Raw genomic sequence first — 23276 nt, forward strand, 5'->3', positions numbered from 1 at the left:
AATATTAATAATCCAATATCGCGATACAGGTTGTCACCTCCACGACACGTATCGTGACGTTTTTGTATCGCAAAATTTCGTGGCACCATATATTACCATGTAAACGGAATATTCCCAATGTTTCAGTAACTGGAATATTAGCAAAAACCCGAATTTTGACTGCATGTAAACGTAGTCAATGTATATAGTATTTATATCTATGTTACTACTATCTTTCTTATTACTATTTTAGTACTCTTTCTCCTGCTGCTGTTGTAACAGAAGGGTTTTTCCACTGTGAGACGTATTAAGGAATATCTTATCTTATCTATTAAAGCAGAAAAAGCTATTTGTGATAGAAGGTTTGTCCAATTCCTTTTATTATTTCTTGTTTTTTTTCAGAGCTGATGACAGCTGGCTGGCTCAGGAAACACTTGCCATCAAGAATGATTTATTCTGGGCTGTCATTAGTTTTAGAAAGAGGAACTTGTCTAGTTTCAAACAACACTCAACATTTTGGAGGTGAGCAACTCAAGTCCATGTAATGCTGTTTATGCTTTAGCAAAGGAAACTTACAGGGGACCTATTATGAAAAGCAGGTTTTTTCTTGCTTTAACATATATAAAGTGGTTTTCTCTTGCTTTAACATATATAAAGTGGTCTCCCCTCGGCCTGCCAACTCAGAGAATAATAATAATAATAATAATAATACATTTTATTTATATAGCGCTTTTCAGGACACTCAAAGACGCTTTACAAGAAGGAGGAAAGCAACCAAATTCTGCAGTCTGTACATGGAAAACAAGTAAATCCCTCCATCCTAGATATGTGAAGAGCGGTGTGCTAGTTGGAGGGGAAGCCCTCACAAATGTCTCTTGTGTGTAGAGGGTGACACGTACGCAACAAACTCTGTCCTGAAGGTGACGTTGGACTCCGGCTCCCAGTTCCAGTCCCAGTTCAGAGCGTAGTTGGTGTTCAAGGTGCTCATGGTCAGGTCCCCTGGGGGGGGGACTTCTGCTTCAGCTGCAAGAAAAAACACAAATATCACAGTTTACACTTCCATTAGAAACTCCAGAAAAAAACAACAACATCAACATCCCATCTCCTATGATAGGTACTGGAGTTGAGGGGGGATGAGGGGGGGTGAGGGGGGATGGCACCCCCCACCCCTGAAATAAAACGGTCCAAATCATCCCCCTGTAAAACTGCCATCCCTCCTTTCCATCCCTTATGTCATTTCATCAATGAATGTGGTTTTGCTGCTATTTCAACATTTAGAGTCATCACCAGAAACATAACACCAGAAAAATAACTTATTTGACAATTTTCACCTGTTTCAGGTAAATTTTCACTTGAAATAAGTAGAAAAATCTGCCAGTGGAACAAGATTTATCTTCTTATTCCAAGCAAAAAATCTTGTTCCACTGGCAGATTTTTCTACTTATTTCAAGTGAAAATCTACTTGAAACAGGTGAAAATTGTTGTTTTTTCCAGTGATGAGTCTTGTTTTAAGTGTAATGAGATTTTTTTACTAAAATGATACATTTTAACTAGAAATAAGACAAATATTCTTGTTAAGATTGTGAGTTTTTGCAGTGATCCATGTTACTTATCCTGTGAAGGACAGAGTCATATTGATAAGTTCAGAAAAGTGTTTTTTATTGTTGTGTTTTGATGTATTTGATGTAAGCCCAGTGGATATTTAAAGCTTACAGAAGGCTGCATTTAACTGCTGCTATGTCATTCCTGCAGTATTTCTGCAGCTGTTTTGGTCACTGCTATTATTTGTAATATATTATATTATTTGTAATCAGCACAAATTATCTGTCCCCATATGATAAAATCCACCATCCCCCCTGATTGTTTTTTACAAATCGAGTACTGCCTATGATGTCACAAATATTTGTTTAAAAAGTAGGGTTGGGGATCGATTCAAATGTCAAGAATCGATTCGATTTTGATTCTTAAGATTTGATTCCGATATTGATTTGGGTTAGTGTTATTAAAACTGTTTTTTCAGCTGTTGCATGAATGATATGACTGTAGTTCTGCAACATATTAATACTAGTATTATATTGAGATTCAACAGCTAGTATTGCAGCTAATGATGCTGTAAGGACCAATCAGCTCCCAGAATACTGATAGAACTGCTTTTAGAAACATCATGTGGGTCAGAATTATCAAACAGATCCAGGGAGGAAACAGAGACGGATGAAATTGGTTTCATTTTTTTCATTTTCGTTTTTTTTTTATTTTTGAAAATTGGGTTTTTAGCATTTTATGCAAATGTAACGCCAAGACAGTATATAAAGTAATGAAGTATAGACAATTTATGCAATTATAACTGAACACTTTAATGTTTTCATACCTTTAAACATATTTAAAGGCAAAAACATGGCACCAGTTATTCTGGTGTCCAACAAAACATTCATTTTTTGGGCATAAATAAAAAAATACCAAAAGTTGTAATGTAATGATGGAAAAAAAAAAAATTGATCTTTAGACATACGCATCGATTTTTAGGAATTAGTATGAGAATCGATTTGGAATCGGAAAATCGTTTTTTTCAAAACAAGCCTATTAAAAAGTGGTTTTAAAATTCACATTTTATAATCCATATTTAATATAATTATCACATAATCTGCACCCAGATTACCCACGAGAACAAAATCTAAAGATGCAGTGACAGACAAAATCGGGGAAAACTTTGCAAGTAATACAACACGTACATGTATGTATGTGTATACATACATACATATATATATGTACATATATATGTAGTTACTTAATAATAACTTGACTTAATAACTTAATAATAATCATTATGCATTCCTGCATTACAAATAGCAGTAGCAGCAATTATTTTTCAAAGACAAAAGATGTTTTTGTCCATCTGCTTCAACGCTGAGATTTTCTTTTTCATTGTTTTGAATAGACTGCGAAAACAGGATGAGATACTAGTTATTTTTAATCAAAAAACAGCGTTGAATGGAAACACTGACCCCCTGCTGCCCTAAAGGCTTCAAACGCTGGATTTCCTCCACAAACAAGAACCATAAACAGAAAGTCCAGCTGCACTGGTTCAAGGACACGACCCGGATCATGAGCAGAAACTACATCATTCACTTTAACAAAACTACATTATACAAGTATATTGTGATATTCTGAATATTTAAAGATATAAATATTTTAAACAATGCCTCCAGTTCTTTTAGATAGTTTTGGATTATAAGTGTAGTGCTATGTACATACTTTTGTTTTTGATCGTCATCTTTCTGTTTCTGTTCCAGAAACTTGATCTTCTATTTCCTCTGAACTAATGGCTGTGTGACTAAATCTAAACACACCTGAGAGGAAAACTGTTGCTTTAATATGATTAAAGAAAGCAGTGAAGAAAAAGAAAGAAAGAAAGAAAGCAGTGAAGAAAGAAAGAACGAAATCAGTGAAAAAAAAGAAAGAAAGCTTGCTTTCTTGCTTTCTTAGCAAGAAAGAAAGCAAGAAAGTCAGTCCCTTGGCTTAAGAGTTTCGTTTTGAGGGAGAGTCTAATTCAGGCCTGTACAGGACTGTCTCAGAAAATTAGAATATTGTGATGTCATACATTCTGGATTCATTACAAATAAACTGAAATATTTAATTTTTTGAGATAGAGTTTTCTTAAACTGTAAGTCATGATCAGCAATATTAAAATAATAAAATGTTTGCAATATTTCAGTTGATTTGTAATGAATCCAGAATGTATGACATTTTTGTTTTTGTAATTGCATTACAGAAAATCACAATATTCTAATTTGAGACAGTCCTGTATGTGAAAACTCCAGGTTCCAGAACAGGTTAGAGAAAAAGTCTAATCCTTCACTTTAGAACTTGCACCAAAATCAGTTACATTCCGGCTCACAAACAAGAAGTCTGCTAGACTGCTCCCTAATTTAGGGACAACAGAATAATATTTCAGATTCGCATGTGTCAGACTAAAACAGACAGCTGACATCGGGACTAAAGTGAGGTTAAGTGAGGTTAAGTGAGGTTAAGTGAGGTTTATTGTCAGATCAGGACTGAAGGCGGAAGGTGTTGTGTGTGATCTCACCTGCGCCGCAGTGGAAGAGCCACAACAGGAGACAGACGATGGTCATCATGGTGGTTTTTACAGTCCAAACACTGACATTTAAGGCTCAAACACCAGCCACACTCATATCCAAAATCAAAACATCAAATTAACCAACACATAAACTCCAAACACCCAAGTCGTCGACATTTAAACAGCCGTCCCATATCAGTGCGGAAGCAGCTCGCTCCCTCGCTCCCTCGTCGCTGCTCTACAACCCAGCTCTTCTTCTGCGGTCTCTTTACGGCAGCACTTTGAGTCAAACCACCGCCCCCTGCCGGCCTTTCCCTTCACTGCAAGGCAAGGCAAGTTTATTCATAGACGTATATAAAAAAGCATATTTTACATAAACATAATTAAAAATTTTCAAGTAACAAAATAACATATTGAACCATTTTTCAGATTTTTTCAGTTATTTTATTGTCTGAAAAATGGTTCAAATGTTATTTTATTGTCTGAAAAATGGTTCAAGTATGTTGTTTTGTTATTTGAAAAATTCCAAATTTGTTTTGTTGATGAGAAAATACGTTTCTCTATTTTTCTTACTTTTGTGAGGGGGGATATATATTGTTTTTCGGCACTACCTTGTTCTCTATGGCTGATATAACGTGAATTACTCCTACATGTGGGATCAATAAAGTTCTTATTTTTGCCATCTGAGAAAATTAAATATATTATATTTGGTGCCTAACTGTTTCCCAAGTATATTAGTGCGTGTGTGAAAGAATAAATGAGACGTAAAACGTAAAACTTTATGAAAATAAGTCAATTTTCCAGGTTTCTTCCCTCCTAAAGGGGAGTTTTTCTTGCCACTGTTTGGTTTAAGGTTTTTCTCCCACTAGGGGAGTTTTTACAATGTGGTTTTATTCCTAAAAATGCAGATAAACTTAATTTAAACTCATTTTAAAATGAATCCCCATACAGTAGTCACGGATGTGCCATCTAGCTATAGACTGCAAAACCATGGAACATTCCAGGATGCAAGTGTGTTTATTTCTACTGTAAAGCTGGACATTTTAACATAGAGATCAATGTATAATAGAATGACCCACTTTTAAAGCTTGCCCAAGTGCTCAAGTCAATGAATTGAAAAATTCCACATTGAACTGAATCGAGAAACTGGAAAACCTTTTTGTGAGTTTATCAAGACAATTTACTGTAAAAAACACTTTTATGCATTTGGCAAACAGAACAGAGCAGAAACAAAGTGATGATCCTGCCGAGTGTCTTCTGAACTCAGAAGGACCAGGGGCCTCATTTATAAAAGAGTGTGTAGGATTCATACTAAAAGTGCACGTGCGCTCAAAAGCCGAAATTGGCGTGCGCACAAAAAAAATCCTGATTTATAAAACCGTGTGCATGCACACTCACACACAATGTTCTCTTTATAAATCACAGTCCAGCTGGAAGGTTGCGCAGGTGAATTCGCCTCATATCACGCCCTCTACACTTCATACCATAAATGGTGAATGCAAACTACATGATGACTGTATTTGCATATGAATAAGCTGGTGAGCATGCGCAGCGGCTTCCTGCAGTCTGTTTCTGCAGGAAATAATTCTGCAAAATAATGTAGGAACTGAATTTTCATTGAAATACGCATAAATATATACTACAGTGACCTCCAGAGTTGTTTTTGTGAGAGTATTTTACTTCCGCATCTGAAATAGTTGAACCGGAAGTGACGTAGCGGGAGGGAGCGCGGTGAATTTCAACAATTGGAAAAATAGTGGATCTTAATGTTAGTTGTGACACTGAAGAGGTTGTGAATGTGTATTCACACCAATATGACAGGCCACAGCCTTATAATTACAAACCCGTTAGGCCCCCCACGTTCTTTTGATTGACAGCTGAAACTCGCTTTTTAAAAGACTGATTTATGGGTCCGCGTTACACCAACGCAGACCCTACGGCGTAGGTTACGCTGCGTGCGCCGCGTACCCTACACCGTAGGCTACGCCGTCGATTTTACGCGGAACCATAAATCCGCCTTTATTCACTGCAGCACCCGCCCGTGCTCCTGAAAGAAACTCCGAAACTCCTTAAAGATGGGTGAGTACTTGTAATCTGTCTACGTTTGTACTTTCTAAACAGAAAACAGGCTTATTATCTTCTCTTTTTTCTGATTAAATGCATCCGAAATAGCCGGGTATTTTTAAAACCGAATATTTCCCCGTATTTCCCCCCCTTCGTTTATCCACATTACATCGTTGTTAAAAAAAAAAAAATCTTCCACACATAAACGAAGATATGCGTTTTCGACAACATTCATAAGCATTCCAAACCTGTAGATCATCTGGTCTTCTAGCCTCCGGGCCGCCTCTGCTGCGCCGCTTCCCCGGGAGCGGCGCCTCATTCTCGGGTAACGAGCTGGAGTCCCCCTCGGTGTCCGCCGCGAAGCTGCCGTGTTATCGACGCAGCCCAGCTGCAGCCCTGCTGCGCGTCACTGCGTACCCTACGGCGTAGGCTCTGCCTCGGTGTAACGCAGTAAACGGTGGTCAAGAGCAGAGACCATTTATTTAATAAATAGCTTGGAGGACAGATGGTGGATCATCTGTAGTTCTGGGTCGCACGTTAGACGTCAGACTCAGAGCAGATTTGTTGTTGTTTTGGAGCATAATGTGACGTTCGAAAACGCAAAACTGCTCTCTGTCTCTGTCTACACCAGGTGTAAATTTATTTGCGTTTTCATGTGGATGACAGGTCCAAACGTAGGAAATTATCTTGGGTTTAGCAGATACCGGCTATGTGTGTACGGGGTCTGGGCAGTCAGATGGGGCAGAGCTGTGGAGACGTCTCTCTGGTGCTGCGTCATATGACGCGGTGTTCAAAAAAAAAAGCGTTTGTAGGAGCTTGGCTAAAATCAGCCACTTTTTCCTCTGAATAAGTGCCCTTATGTCTTGTAAAACATATTAAATCCTACATTAACTTCTCACATAGTCATTTTCACATAAGGTCAGGTATCATTTTTGAAAAAATTCTAACCTGCAATATGCTCTTTAAGTTCGGGACTGCTTACCGGCAGTTGTTGCACAAGGGGGTCTTCTGGTACTGAAATTAGCCACGGTTACATGATGTTTTTTAATTCTGAATTAATTATTCCGAATCAAACGAATTGAGGTTTACATGGAAAACACGTCTGATGGTCTTTCTCCAATTCCTCTCCAGGTCTGGGGGTTGGGAAGGTTCTGATTGGATAGGGGGGGGACCGGAAAAGAAAAACTAACTTACTACTACTAACTACAACTTTGAAAAGCTCACAATTTTGATGTTTCCTGTTTCCATCTGTTCTTTTAATGATTTCTATTTATTAAATAAATGGTCTCTGCTCTTAACCAGCGTTTACTGCTGCTGTAACTTTGTTTGGAAAACCAGCCCAGTGTGGAATATAAGATCATGGAGACAGACGGGCGAGGGAACGAGCAGAAAGAAAGACCAGAATTAATTTAAAGAGGAGTGAGTGTTTACATGATCGCGGAATTATTCTATTTGGATTTAAAACAGGAATAAACCAGCCACTTACTTCGGAATTAAGTTTAATTCGGAATGGCAATTTTAATTCAGAATTAGGTGTTTACATGGTAATTTTTACTAATTTTAAATCAGATTTAATTTTAATTCTGAATTAAAGAGGAATTAAACTTCCCATGTAAACGCACTGAATGTCATTATAATCTGAACTGTATCCATCTGCTCCAGGACCACGACGCGCCTTCTAAGTCAGTGATGTCAGTCAGTGATGTCAAAGATGAAGTTTGTTTATATTATTGTGTAGGCTATATTACATTCTTAATGTTCAAGAAAATAAAAAAAACACAATGAAACTTTTACAACAAAGTAAATTTAGTAAGAAATATATTTTTAAAAACAATTCACGACTCTCACTGGGTGAGCAACCTGTCAATGTGGGGGGGCCTGTGCACATCCCGCCCCCCCCCCCATAGCTCCGGCCCTGGATGTTACTCTTCAGAAACCATCAGAGAATCACATTCTACGCTGGTGCTGCAAAAGTCTCCTCAAGCATTGAATAAAGTCTCTGGGCATGTGTGGTCATAGCGTCTCCTCTGACACGTGTTGTCTGTTTTCTCCTGGGGTTTGGAGCTGATCCCTGCAGCTGCTCTCCACCGCCTTCAGGGGATCTCCTTCCTCCAGCATCCTGGCGCTGGGAACCACGTCCACCTGGTGGTTGATCTCCTCCACCGGGGGACAGTTCTGCATCACAAAACACAAGGAGGAGCTGGGGGGGTCTAGCAGGGACTGGGGAGACACAAGCAGACTGGGTTGAAGTGTGGGGGGATTAAAGCAGTAGTGGTCATGATGACCTCCATGATGTCCAACATACAGCAATCACATGAAAGGAAACTTGCAGGGCATCAAAAATTAATTCCACTTTTACACATATTTACAAAAACTGATATTTCCCCCTCTACGTTTTGAAAAATACCATCATTTACACGAACCTGCATAAATATCTGTTAAGGTGCTATGAGCAGCCAAACCTACAGGGGGCAGTGTAACGAGAAGATAAAGTCATGCTAGCCAATCAGAATCCTGGAAAAAAACATCAACAAATGACACGAGTAACTTCCAGTTACTTCCAAGATGAACGACAGTCTTTGGTTTGGAGTGACAGAGAAGTGGAGTTACTTTTAAGTGTGATGTTAGAATATAAAACAGGTAAAATACAAGAAAATATTGACGGTGGCCAAACTAATTGGAAACACAGGTCTCACTCATGACTCTGCACTGCAAAAACTCAAAATCTTACCAGGAATATTTCTCTTATTTCTAGTTAAAATGTCTACTTTTTAGTCAAGAAATCTCATTACACTTAAAAATGAAAAATTTTAACTAGAAATAAGACAAATATTCTTGTTAAGATTTTGAGTTTTTGCAGTGTGGTGACGTTTCTGTCGCATAATGTGACGTTCTAAAGCCTAAATGTCCGTTTCCCTCCGTTTACAAGCAAAATCTCCACTTTGGCCGGAGTTTTCAGAAATGATGGTTTTTGGAGACTTTGAGCTTCATTTTCGTGTAAATGAACGGCCAAAACGCATGAAAACACCACCGTTTCTCTGTGCCTCAGGCCTGGGGAGCTTGTTAGCTACCGGTTAGAATGCACCGAATAGTTCAAATGGAAAATGGTCCTGTAGACAAAATGAAAACATACATACCTCTTTGAAATACTCAGGTAGTACATGCTTTGGACAGAGAAAGTGGGAGATTCTTTTCCAACGCAGCACCACGACAACCACCAGAGCCACCACTGCTGCCATGACAACAAACACAACCAGAGCGGCCACCCATGGAGATTCTTTTTCTGCAAAACAATCAGACCCAAACAGGGCTAAGAATCATGTCGCAACTTAAAGAAAAGTCTCTTGGCTCCATGGCCGAAACCGAACAGGAAGTCGGCCATTTTGAATATTTTGAATTAATCGCGTAATTTTGGCGCAATATATGCCATTCCTTCGGCAGTTAATGCGGCCCGAACCATAACGTGCACCCATGTGTGTTGTACATCAAAATGTGCGTCTCCATCCTGTGACTACGCGCATTACTTTTCTCTTTCAAAAGTGTTACCGTGGCGACGCTAGACGCCAAAAAGCGCGCCCCCCCCCCCGATTGGTCCATATTTGATAGTTCCCCAAAAGTCACCAAATTTTGCATGCAAGCCAGGCCTGGTGATAAATTTGATATTTAATGGTTTGCATTAATGGGCGTGGCCTAACGGCTCAACAGCGCCCACTAGAAAACCTTTCTCTGCCATAACTTTTGAATGGTTTGACATAGGAAGTCGTGGGTGGTGTCATTTCTGACTTATGGGGGCGGTGGCCATGAGTGCGAGGGCCTGTTCATCGCTGCTTGCAGCTTTAATTTTTCATTGCTCTTTGGACCTAACCTAAAATACCTTGTCTGAGGTAAAAGAGCCAGCAAAGTATTGCTACAGCTCTTCCACAAACCTGACCAAATATCCAAACACCCGTCTCTTATTGATAATAAGATTGATGATAAAAATGGAAGATTCTTTTGCACAGTTTGAATTCTGCCATTTGGCACCTAACCATGTGGATCAATTCCTTGTTCAGGAGGATTCTGGGACTGGATTGACAGGAAAAAGCTTCTTACCCCCTGCAGTGCTGCCACAGGTGATTTCACTGGGGAAACTGGGCTTGGGGTTTTTGACGGTGTGGATTTGGACCTGGACGCAGTACTCGCTGCTGGGGGCCAGGTCGTCCAGGATCACCCTGTTCTGCTGCACGTCGGGGACGTTTCTGGCCTGGACGGGACAACACACAAGTAACCCAAAATGTTTTAGAGCCATATTGGACCAAAAACACAAAAAACAAATATGTCTGGAGCCGCAAAAAAATGAAAAGTCTTGTATCAGCTTAGAATGAAGGCAACACATGCTGCATGTTTCTATATTAGTTAGAACTGGGGGAAGATTTTTTTTTCCATTATGCACTTCGAGAAAAAAGTTGAAATGTTGAGATTAATGTTGAAGTACAATCTCGAGAAAAAAGTCAAAATGTTGAGAAAAAAGTCGAAATGTCGAGAAAAAAGTTGAAATGTCGAGATTAAAAAGGAAAGGAAAAAGGCATAAAAAAAGAGGAAAAAAAGGAAAAAAGAAAGAAAAAGGAAAAAAAGAAGAAAAAAGGAAAAAAAGGAAAAAAGAAGAAAAAAAAGAGAAAAAAGAAAAAAGGGAAAAAAGAAAAAAGAAGAAGAAAAACAGAAAAAAGAGAAAAAAAGGAAAAAAAAGAAGAAAAAAAAAGGTCAAACATTTTTGAAAAAGCTCCAGGAGCCACCAGGGCGGCGCTAAAGAGCCGTCTAGAGCCTCTAGAGCCGTCGGTTGCCGACCCCCGGGCTAAACAGTGCATCGAGTCTGTCCTCATTTTGTAATGTATAGAGTCATAAATGGTGGTTACTGATAGTTAGGAGCCTCAGTTGTTGCTGTTTTCAGTTGCTTTAATAGTGTGGACCACATGATATTTTCTCTTTGATCCTTATAATTATGGAATCCAGTCGGGGGCCGGATTGGACGGTTCGGGGCGCTGGATTACACCAACAGTCCCAGTATGTCAAACTAGATGCCACATTTGTATCATGTCCCACCTTGTTTTCCTGGTTTTTCTTCCAGTAGGTGATGTTGTAGGTGGCTGAGCTGTACACACTCCTCAGCCTTGACACCCTGAACTTTGGATCTTTAATGACCAACTCCAGATTCTCCCCGATGGAGAGGAGAGACACGCTGGGGGAACCGATGGAGGCTAACATGGAAAGAGAGAAAAATAAGAGTTAGAGGCAGGAGAAGTTCTTCCAGATCTGAGGGTGTTCCTTTGTCACCCAGTTACAATAAACCTCTGATGTCAATTATTCATTAACCTTACAACAGCAGCCGCACCTGTGCTAACAGCTCAGTGCATACCAGAGTTTTATATGTGTTATATTTATATGTGATTCCCATGCCTTCAGCTGCTATCTGAACCCAGATTTTTTTTTTTCACTCAGGCTGTCCAGTCCAAGTACCAGCTTCCCCGTGTGGAAGTCCAACGCCTCTTCACGCTCGTGTCACCACACATTCAGAGGGCAACCCGCTGCAGTTTTGCTCTCAGCCCGGAGGTGCAGCTCCTGCCGCGCTGCGTTTTTACGCAGTAGGGAGCCTTCTGGAGGTGGTGGGGAACGGCACCGGCCTCAGTAAGGCATCGGTTTCATGGAGTGTGCCAGGCGGGACACACATCAGAACGGTGCTTTTCCACCAGCACCTACTCGGCTCTACTCATCTCAGCTCGGCCCGGTTTCTTTTCCATAATAATTCAGCACCCAGATCATAAGTAGGAGGTTGGAGTGAAGCTGCTGTGACGTATTTGATTGTGTATCTGAACGAAGTAGACAACAACACTAAAGATGTAGAACCTGGAGGAGATGATATACCGTATTTTCTGGACTATAAGCCGCTACTTTTTCCATAGGTTTTCAACCATGCAGCTTATACAAAGGTGCAGCTATTCTGTGGATTTTTCTTCCACCGCTCGGGGTGCTCTAACTGGAATTAGAATCAAAACTAAGACAAAATAAATGCAAAGAAGAATACGCTACTTCTTCTTTAGCAGATAGAAGTAGAAGCAGATTTCAAACAGATAAACAGATAAATAAATAGCGGTTATTTTCTCTTGGTTCTGTCCTGTTTTAATCAGCAAAGTTGCTGCCGTGTTAAAAGACACTGTTAGGAAAGGATCTATTTAGGTACAAACATGTACATCATTTACAGTTCAAAATCCTTCTGTACATGTAGTAAATATCTTAATAAATAATAAATAATAATAAATAATTATTAATACATAACAATAATAATAATAAATAACAACAGAAATATCTGCGATCTTTTTTTTTAAATAGAGCGGATGCGGCTTATAGAAAATACGGTATGTGCTGCTGGATCTGTGACTTGTGTTCAATATCAAGTTAAAAAATGAGAGTGAGAGAAGCTTCAAGCAGCAACACTTTTTAATTTTTTTAGTTAATCTCGGTGCTGCTGAAAAGTCAGCTGGAGCCGTGAGCAGCTATGAAGAGACAGAGCTCCTGGTAGATCTGGTCGTTCCTTATCTCCGTCTAGATCTTTTTAATTCTCTCCTCAGCACCAGGTTTATGAACATCTGACCCTCAGAGTTGGATCATGAAACAGACTTTTGCTGCCGTTGCTGGTTGAATAAAATGAACAAGAATCCGTCAGAGTCTCTTTCTCTGATTTCCTCCTCCTGACTCAGACGTCTGACTCCAACCCCCCGACCAATCGGTGGCCTGTAGTGTGATGATGTCAGATACAGCCCACTCAGCAGCTTAGAACCTCAGCAGAATAATTACAGAAAAGTATCTACTCGGCACGTTAGACCCCTAGTGGGAAAGAACCAAACTGAGTGGAGGAGAGTCGGGCTGAGTAGGAACTAGTGGAAAAGCACCAAGAATCCACCGTGGACTTCATGCGATCCCCCTGGAGATTGCTGTTGTGGATGGCACACTGATCCCAATACACAATCCCTCCCAGACGGCTCTTCGTAGCTCACGCGTAGCCTAACTGAACCTGAGTGTGGGGACCATGGGGCATTCGGTGGGATTTATGTGCTGATAAAGTGCTGGCTGATTGATTTTCCTGGCATTGACTGATTTAGTTTCAGCACCACATTAGTGGACAGCTCCAACTAAGAGCTTCTTAAAGGGGACCTGTTATGAAATCAGGTTTTCTCTTGCTTTAACATATATAAAGTGGTCTCCCCTCAGCCTGCCAACTGCAGGTCCGGAGTATGAGAGATAACCTGGTATTTTCGGGAATCCCGGAGCAGGCGGAGGAGGACCCAGAAAATACGGTTAAAAACTTTATTAAAACACATCTTAAACTCCCTGAGGATGTTGTAGAAAACATCAACAAATGACACGAGTAACTTCCAGTTACTTCCAAGATGAACCAGAGTCTTTGGTTTGGAGTGACAGAGAAGTGGAGTTACTTTTAAGTGTGACTTTAGAATATAAAACAGGTAAAATACAAGAAAATATTGACGGTTACAAACTAATTGTAACCACAGGTGTCACTCATGATGCTGGTGACATTTCTGTCTCATAATGTGACGTTCTGAAGCCTAAATGTCTGTTTCTCTCCGTTTACAAGCAAACGTGAAGACGGAGTTTTTGAAAATCTCCAGTTTGGCTGGAGTTTTCAGAAATGATGGTTTTTGGAGACTTTGAGCTTCGTTTTCGTGTAAACGAACGGCCAAAACGCATGAAAACACCACCGTTTTTGCTACGTGGAAACTTATACAGAATAAATGCATCAGAAATGCAGCCAAGTTAAGCTAAAATAGCGAAATTGTGGTAACTGTAAAGTAAGCGTGTCTAAACCAGCTTCCAGGTTTGCTAACACCACCCCTTTGGGACAAAGAGTTTCCTGCTCTGATGCCATCACCATGTAAAAATCTACTGCAAAAACTCAAAATCTTACCAAGAATCTTTGTCTTATTTCTAGTTAAAATGTATCATTTTCAGTCAAAAAATCCCATTACACTTAAAACAAGAGTGATTACCAGAAAAATAACTTATTTAACAATTTTCACCTGTTTCAAGTAGATTTTCACTTGAAATAAGTAGAAAAAATCTGCCAGTGGGACAAGATTTATCTTCTCATTACAAGCAAAAAAATCTTGTTCCACTGGCAGATTTTTCTACTTATTTTAAGTGAAAATTTACTAGAAACAGGTGAAAATGGTCAAATAAGTTATTTTTCTGGTTATGACACTTGTTTTAAGTGTAATGAGATTTGTTTGACTAAAAATGAGACATTTTAACTAGAAATAAGACAAATATTCTTGTTAAGATTTTGAGTTTTTGCAATGAAACAGAATTTAAACTCACTTTCTCTGTCCAGTGTGATGTTATTACTCAGCACCCACTCAGACCCCTGGTCCCCCAGCTGAGCCCGGACTCTTGCCGTGTACATTCCATACACACTGATATTGAAGGGGGTGAGGTCGCACTCCGGGGTAGAGATCTTCACACAGCCGGGCCTGAACGGAGTAGCTGAACTCCTGGGGAGAATAAATACAAAGAACAGTTTAGAGCCACAGATCTTTATAACTACAAACATCAGGAAGGAAACTGTCTGTAACCAGCAGCCGTGCTGGAGACCATGTGGACACATGGATGTGGCCCATAGGCAGATTTTATGGTCTTGCCTGAAGATAATAGGATATTGTGATAAAATATGGCGGGTTTTAAGAAAAATAATAGGATACGAGATTCCTAAATCTTGTAAGAAAGCCTATCCCTGATGTCCTGGTCTTTTAGAATGTCCTTGTGCTTTTTTTGCTAATTTAGCTTTTTTCTTTTATTTTCTTTTTTTTATTTTTATTTCTCTTTTATTTTTATTTTCTATTTTTTCTTTTTTTTTTTTTCTAATCTTTATTGTAAGCGCTTTGAGACTTGTTCTTCAGGTGAAAATGCGCTCTATAAATACAATTTATTATTATTAAGATACTTTATAATATAATATAATATAATATAATATGATATAATACAAAAAGAGGATGAATATCTTGTTCTTCTATCGGCAAGTAAAAAAGCAATAACAAGGTTATGGTATAAAGCAGGACCAGCGGCCGCGGGGCCGTGGCTGAGACACAATTTCAGGAAAAATGGACAGATTATAGAGCACAGCAAGAGGACACCACCATCACCACGGGACAATAAGGACATTGATATGAGAAGTATTGCTTTGTGAAGTTTGTAAAACCTGACACTGTAATTGTTGATGGAATTTTCATTAAAAAAATAAGTGGTAGGAGGAGCAGCTGCTGCCAGGGGTGGTGAATGTTCAGTCAACCGTCCTCTGGTTCCCCCAGCCTTCAGGCAGAGGAAAAAGGGCTCAGCTTGGACCCTTGATTTTCCAATTCCAAATCGATTCTCATATTAATTCCTAAAAATCAATTTGTATGTCTAAAAATCGATTTTTTTTTCATCATTACAACTTTTGGTATTTTTTTGTTTATGCCCAAAAAAGTAATGTTTTGTTGGACACCAGAATAACTGGTGCCAAGTTTTTGCCTTTAAATATCTTTAAAGGTTTGAAAACATTACAGTTTTCAGTTATAATTGCATAAATTGTCTATATTTCTTTGCTTTATATACTGTCTTGGGGTTACATTTGCATAAAATGCTAAAAACCAAATTCCCAAAAATGAAAAACCGAAAAAGACCAAAAATTGAAAAAATAAAAACAGAATGTGGGAAAAATTAAAACCGATTTCATACGGCTCTATCTCTGTTTCCTCCCTAGATGCGTTTGGTAATTCTGACCCACGATGTTTCTGTTTGCAGTTCTATCAGCATTCTGGGAGCTGATTGGTCCTTACAGCATCATTAGCTGCCAATACTTGCTGTTGAATCTCAATATAATACTAGTATTAAAATGTTGCATAACGATAATTCATGCAACAGCTCAAAAAACAGTTTTAATGACACTAATCAATATCAGAATTGAAACGAATGAAATCTTGATAATCGATTCTGAATTGAATCAATTCTTGACATTTGAATGGATCCCCAGCCCTAGTTGTGAACACAAATTCATGTGACTGATATGATGGTGCTTCTTCATATCAAGAAGCACCAGGAGCTTAAACGGCAACCAACTGGATCCTGGACGACCCACACACCCGGTGTTCTGCCAATTTCTGCTGCTTTGACAAAAAATGCTCCCTAATGGTTTTCTACCTTTTGTAAAGCTACAGATTTACTGTGTTTTACTCCCTAAACCACTTCCTTTCTCCCCGAGTGATACTTGTCTCTTTCCAGCCCGTCATTGTAAATAAGAATGTTCTTAATGACCTGCCTGCTTAAATAAAGGCCAATGACTGAATGAATATCAAATAAAGCGTTAGAATTGTTGTTTTTTTTTCTCTTTATCATATAATGTTCACAATGTGTAATGCAATTCATGTCATGGGTCGTGTATTTTGAAGGATCAAATACTCAACATCCCATATTATCAATTTTACATCGTGCAAGAAATGATGGACGTGCCAATCAACCTTTGAAAATCGACTGTGCGCATGAGCAGAACCACAAAGTAGCATTTCTGGGCAGGTAGCAAAGATTGTCAGAACAGCGGCACTGGTCGGGAGTTCCCTCCCTCAGTAGAAGACTGCCACCCTCTTCCTGAACCCACCGATGAGCCTTTGCATGAGAATATGTGAATAGGGAGGGGCGTGGTGTTTTGATTGACAGCTAGTGCCATCTAATGGCTCGTTGTCATCACTAAAATACCAAGTATTATCTTGACCTCTACTCTGAGCTGTGCATAATTCTTTTTATTTATTTTTTTAAATGGCTTGTTGTGTTTTGTGCAAATCCAACCAGCAGGAGTCTGGCTCTAACAACACTGGTGTGTCAACGGTCAACTCAAACTCCGTCAAAGTGGACCGTTGACGGACTTGTGAAGACCTTAAAGACAAGCTGATGGTGTTTCAGTGAGGCGTGTTTGAGCAGAGAGACGTCTACTACAGGCAGGATTGTGGGACCAGGGTTGAAACACTAGCTTTGCCTGCTACCCCTAGAACATGGACCTGGATAAGAAGAGATGGATGGATGGATGGATGGATGGATGGATGGATGGATGGATGGATGGATGGATGGATGGATGGATGGACCCCCCCCCCCCCCCCCCTCCCCCTCTGATCATCCCGCTGCTGCTTCCACCTGCCTGCTGTGTGCTGCTGACGTCCCTGATTCCCCCAGTCTGGCCTTCGGCAGGAGGATCCCCCTTATGAGCCTGGTCCTGCTCAAGGTTTCTTCCCTCCTTAAGGGGAGTTTTTCCTTGCCACTGTTTGGCTTAAGGCTTTTCTCCCACTAGGGGAGTTTCTACCTGCCATTGTTTATGTAATAATTGCTCGGGGGATTATATTTATAATTATATTTATGGTTATGTTCATGTTCTGGATCTCTGGAAAGCGTCTAGAGACAACATCTGTTGACGCTATATAAATAAAATTGAATTGAATTGAATTGAAATGGAGGATGTTATGTCTCTCTAAAGCTGAAAAGCCATCATCTAGCTCATGAGTCACATGGTTCCCGTCAGTCCTTCCCAGAACAGAGGGCTACTTCTCTACAACAGCACTCATGTGTTTTTGTTCCCTTTTGTAACCATAGTCACAGAAGCTTTCTGCTTTCCATCCGCAGAGATTAATCTGTAGAACTCAGCACTGAAACAGCAGACCACTGCAAACAGCTCTGGGTTGTCAGGAAGGGTCTGGGGGGCAGAATCTGCCTTCTGCTGGGGGCTGGTCCTCAGCTGGCATTCAAGGCCAGGCTGGAAGGGTCCAGTCCAGGCTGGAAACATCCAGTCTGGAAGGGTCCAGGCTAGAAGGGTCCAGGCTAGAAGGGTCCAGGCCTGAAGGGTCCAATCTGGAAGGGTCCAGGCTAGAAGGGTCCAGGCTAGAAGGGTCCAATCTGGAAGGGTCCAGGCCTGAAGGGTCCAGGCTGGAAGGGTCCAGGCTGAAGGGTCCAGGCTAGAAGGGTCCAATCTGGAAGGGTCCAGGCCTGAAGGGTCCAGGCCTGAAGGGTCCAGGCTGGAAGGGTCCAGGCCTGAAGGGTCCAGGCTGGAAGGGTCCAGTCCAGGCTGGAAGGGTCCAGGCCTGAAGGGTCCAGGCTGGAAGGGTCCAGGCTGAAGGGTCCAGGCTAGAAGGGTCCAATCTGGAAGGGTCCAGGCCTGAAGGGTCCAGGCTGGAAGGGTCCAGTCCAGGCTGGAAGGGTCCAGGCCTGAAGGGTCCAGGCTGGAAGGGTCCAGTCCAGGCTAGAAGGGTCCAGTCCAGGCTGGAAGGGTCCAGGCCTGAAGGGTCCAGGCTGGAAGGGTCCAGTCCAGGCTGGAAGGGTCCAGGCCTGAAGGGTCCAGGCTGGAAGGGTCCAGTCCAGGCTGGAAGGGTCCAGGCTGAAGCGTCCAGGCCATGGCTTCCCTCCATGCTGCTGGGGGTTCATCTGCTTGGGCAGGCTTGTGAGTAATGGCTGTGCTAGCTCTGCTGGACACCACATGTTGCTACCCAAACAACGTCTGAAACATGGACAGATTTGACCAGTTCCTGCTTAGACGGCGTCACCCATAGGTCTGAAAGAACTCACGTCAGAACCCTCTATGGGGGACCTCACAGAGGGTTTGTCCAGTTCCTTTCTTAATCTAAGAAAACTGGACGTTGAGCAGGTGTGAGGGCTCGGGCGCTGCCTACTCACCTGTACTCGGTGGAGTAGGTGAGTCCAGTGGGGGCCCCGGGAGCTGGTTCCCACCGGAACACCAGGTCCATGTTGGTGGAGGTGAGGTGGGCCCTGGCGGGGCCCCGGAGAGTCCCTGGCACCCCTGCAGAGGCCAGACCAGACCGGGTTAGTGCTGGACAACAAACTCTCCTGCACTTGACTCTCACATTAAAAAGGTACAACCACTACAGGAGAGCCCAACTTTAAAAAGGTAGGGATGGAAATTACAATGGACATTTATAAAATGGAGAAGATAACGGCATTTATTAATCATAAATTGGAGAAATTCACCTCATACTGGGTCAACTACGTCACGCCCCATAGGCCTGATTTTATTTTCTCAAGTCAATGACTGTGTTATGTTGAAAAGATCACTCTTTACTTGTACATAGTAGTTTGTCTTTCTTTTCATTGTTTGGACATAAAACAAAAACATTATTCCGACATTTAGGACAGACAACATGCATACATGATGTATCGGACACTTTTGAGTAAATATTCTTAGTGTGCATTAATTCGGACGTACTACTCAGAGCCACACGGCACTTCCTGCCGTTGGGAGGAAGTGACGTGTCACAGCAGCAGTAGCAGTTGTTACCATGGTAACAGCAGCAGTAGCAGCACCGCTCCGCTATTTCCCGTTTATCCTGGCCCAAACAAGATGACATTATATAATATTATTATATACGAATATTATAATATTAATATTATATAATATTATTATTATTATTATTATTATTATTATTTTACTTAATATTACACTTATGACATATACGTATCACTTAGCAACCAAACACCGCTGCATTGCATTGTGGGAAGTTTCTGCTTAGCTAGTGTCCATCAATCCAGACTAATACATTTCTCCAGAATCAGTATGGATAGTACATACTATTCTACTGTTCTAATGTTTCAGACGCACTAAAAAATCTCACATACTCATTTTGCTACCCATTAGGGGGGAAGTATGGGATTTCGGACGCAGCCTTTGTATGGATTGATGGACACTAGCTAAGCAGAAACCTCCCACAATGCAATGCAGCGGTGTTTGGTTGCTAAGTGCTGCGCAGATAAATATATGTCATAAGTATAATATTAAGTATAATAATATTATTATACAATATTAATATTATAATATTGGTATATAATTATATAATGTCATCTTGTTTGGTCCAGGATAAACAGGAAAGAGCGGAGCGGTGCTGCTACTGCAGCTGTTACCATGGTAACAACTCCTGTTACCATGGTAACAACTCCCCCTCCCAACAGCAGGAAGTGCAGTGTGTCTCTGAGTAATACGTCCCAATTAATGCATACTACTGATATTTACTCAAAAGTGTGCCGAACTAAAGTACACTTTTAGAGTCTATACTGTTTAGAATGGCATTTCGGACGCACCGCGGGGTTTTATCCGAGTCCAGCTGAGATGACCGGGTTCAATAACTGCTGCCGTGAGGCTGAACAGAGCGAGGGGATCCCTCTTAAACCTGATTTATGGTTCCGCGTTAAATCGACGGCGCACACTACGGTGTAGGGTACGCGACGACGCGCAGGGTACGGTGCGCGTCGCCGCGGTCCCTACGCCGTAGGTTCTGTGTCGGTGTACCGCGGAACCATAAATCAGCCTTTAACCTCAACACAAACAGGTGACGCCTCTCCCCCGGGAGCAGGCCGGGTTACCTGGGACCAGACAGAAGAAGCAGCAGACCAGAGCAGCTCTGGAGGCCGACATGTCTCCGCGGATCCTCCGGCTCCTCCGGCTCCAGGACACGTCCAGATCCACGGTCCAGCCCCGGGTCCCCTGGCTGTTTCCTGGGGGTGGAGCTCTGCCGCGAAACCCAGCTCAGGTCGCGGAAATTCAAGTCATGTGCGCGGAAAGTTCCAGCAACGAGCCAGTCTGCCTGTCACGGACAACTTTCACTTTCACCTTTCTGGGGCTGCCCCAACAACTGGTCAACTTAATCATTCTTATTGCTAAAGTTTCACATTCATAAGGCAAAATTATACAAATCCTGTCCATCCTTAGTTCCCTTTAAAGTTGATTTCAAAATGTATTTTGAGACGACACAATTAATTAATAACAAGAATGTAATACCACTGTCAACCTCATAAAATAATGAATGTATTGCCTTCCCTATTATGTTTAGTGTAATTGTTAATGTCACAAACTACTTGCACTTTATTGTAGTTTTTTTTGTGAAGAGAATAATTTTATTTTATTTATTATTTTTTGGACTATGATGATGCCTATGTATGTTTGTGTTTTTATATTATTGAATGATGTCTGCCATTTATTTTAATCTTATTGTATTTTCTGAAATTGAAATAAAGTTTCATTAAAAAAAAACGTTGTTAGTAATAAAACAGTAAAAAAAGAAAGAAAAAAACCTGTATGGGGCTGCCTTCTTCTCTCTTTCTTCCTCCTTTTTATCTATTTATTTACTTGTGTTTTTTTTTGTTTTGCTTTGTTTTTTTAATTTCCCTTTTTATTCATCTATTTTTTAATGTATACTGTGTAGCTTTAATACTTAAATATTACTTAAAATAATGTTCAGTTATTTATCATTATTTTCGTTGAATTGTCTAATGTTCTGTTCTTAAATTAAAAAAAAACATCCTAGGGGTTGGAGTGTATATCTTTTTTTTTTTTTACTCCTGTTCTACTGTGCCTTACCCCCTAATAAAAATATTAAAACAAAAAAAAATTTAAAGCATGTAATGTAATGTCATGACACATATACACACACACACAAACACACACACACACACACACACACACACACACACACACACACACACACACACACACACACACACACACACACACACAGCTAAATGTTTGACTCATTTTTACCGTAGTCATTTATACTAAAATGAATGTATGAACGTAACCAAATACACATTAATCTTTTTTGAAATTGATAAGTTTTAAGTAAGTTTAGAATTATTTCCACAAAAATGCTGAAAATGTCAAGGATACCACAGCTGGAATAAACTAAATCCCTACACAGCCCTAACTGCATGGATGGAGGGATGGAAGAAGAGTTGCTGATTTCATATAACAGACAATTATATTTATTATCATTTAATCTTGATACTTTCAGTAAATGTCTGTCAGATTTCGGATCATGTAGAGATTTTACAAACAACTTATAATTTTATAATAAATGATTATATATATATATATGGGGGGGGGGGGCCGCAGGCCAGCACGCAGCTCCTTAAGCTCCGGTCTGCAAACATGCACAAAAGAGAAAAAAGGGGGCCAGCAAAAGAATGATGGCTATGAGATAATTATAATAAATAAAAATGGAAATGGAGAAGAGAGGAAGGGAAGAGGAGAGGAGAAGAAGGGTGAGAGGCACCGCCCAGCGGATCATGTCGGTCCCCCCTGCAGCATAGGCCTATAGCAGCATATCTACCGCGAAGCTATATTTGAGACTAACTATTATAGTCTTGTTCTATAGCTGCAACAATGACTACTGACTCTAACACACTAGAGTTTACACTACCTAGAGATTTACCAACACCAGCTAGAGGTTTACTAAACACTAACTATAGGCTTTACTAAACAGAAAGGTTTTAAGTTTAGTTTTAAAGGTGGAGGTGGTGTCAGCCTCCTTAACCCAGATTGGAAGTTGGTTCCAATTCAATTCAATTCAATTCAATTCAATTCAATTCAATTCAATTCAATTCAATTCAATTCAATTCAATTCAGGTAAAAACTCCCATAGTTGTCATGGTTTCCCAGTGTAGATAGGTTTTTTACTTTAACTCACTCCCCTGTCTTTCCAGGGGTCCGTTTCACAAAGCAGGTTCAACAAACTCTGAGTCTAATCCTGAACTCTTAGTTGATCTACTCTGAGATCAGAAACTCTGAGTTTTCGGTTCCAGAACAGCGGATTTGAGGTAATTTACTCAACTCTAAGTAGTTTCACCTGGAGTTAAGCTTGTGCGTGAGGGAAATCAAAAGCCATCATCAGTAGAGCGCTGATACAAGGATTCACCATGGCAACCGGCGACACAAAAGAGCAACATACTTTTTCTTTTTTTTCTTTTTAACTTTATTTATCTTTTCAATTTACAAAATCCCTTTGAGGAAACATTAGTTTGCATCTGAAGATCCACATACTTCACGCCACTGGAGTTAGAAGTGTTAATACGTGCATATGGCGAGTATGAGAGCATATTTTGGGAAAGAAAAATGAAATTTTATTGTCATTTAGATCAGGGCCGTCAATTGGGTACGGCAGCTGCCACACCTCGGCTTCAGGGGAGAATGTAATGTTTTTTTTTTTAAATACATTTATGGAATTACTCTGTATCTATTTGTATTGATTTATTCTATTACTTAATACATATAAAATAACTACAAATACATATCAGAACAACATGATGGATTTCA

General features: G+C 40.4%; 2 protein-coding genes across 2 annotated transcripts in view; both read right to left on the minus strand.

The window, feature by feature from the left end:
* The window catches only part of il10rb (interleukin 10 receptor, beta), a 30937-nt gene extending 26641 nt beyond the window's left edge, over window positions 1-4296 (minus strand). Inside the window, exons 1-2 of the mRNA XM_061723047.1 lie at window positions 4064-4296; window positions 879-1002 (exon numbers count right to left, since the gene is read on the minus strand). Coding sequence (XP_061579031.1) covers window positions 879-1002; window positions 4064-4112 — 173 coding nt within the window. The 5' untranslated portion in view covers window positions 4113-4296. The remainder of the gene's footprint in view (window positions 1-878; window positions 1003-4063) is intronic.
* A 3284-nt stretch (window positions 4297-7580) lies between these two features.
* Window positions 7581-20696, minus strand: crfb4 (cytokine receptor family member b4). Its single transcript, XM_061724328.1, has 7 exons — window positions 20552-20696; window positions 18854-18977; window positions 14486-14658; window positions 11198-11352; window positions 10211-10361; window positions 9256-9401; window positions 7581-8338 (listed from the first exon to the last, which is right to left on the minus strand). Exons 1-7 carry the CDS (start codon window positions 20601-20603, stop codon window positions 8132-8134), a joined length of 1008 nt encoding a protein of 335 aa, XP_061580312.1. The 5' UTR covers window positions 20604-20696; the 3' UTR covers window positions 7581-8131.
* Window positions 20697-23276: the final 2580 nt, after the last annotated feature.

Source organism: Cololabis saira, chromosome 6 (genome assembly GCF_033807715.1).
Source record: "Cololabis saira isolate AMF1-May2022 chromosome 6, fColSai1.1, whole genome shotgun sequence".
Lineage (NCBI taxonomy): Eukaryota > Metazoa > Chordata > Actinopteri > Beloniformes > Belonidae > Cololabis > Cololabis saira.

What these genes read in the sequence shown, in the direction of transcription:
- crfb4 (XM_061724328.1), bottom strand. Translation starts at nt 20,603, where the DNA reads ATGTCGGCCTCCAGAGCTGCTCTGGTCTGCTGCTTCTTCTGTCTGGTC. An exon ending in CTTCTTCTGTCTGGTCCCAG is followed by an intron (nt 18,978 to 20,551) that starts GTAACCCGGCCT and finishes TGGCCTCTGCAG; the next exon opens with GGGTGCCAGGGACTCTCCGG. An exon ending in AGAAAAACCAGGAAAACAAG is followed by an intron (nt 10,362 to 11,197) that starts GTGGGACATGAT and finishes TGTCCCGTCCAG; the next exon opens with GCCAGAAACGTCCCCGACGT.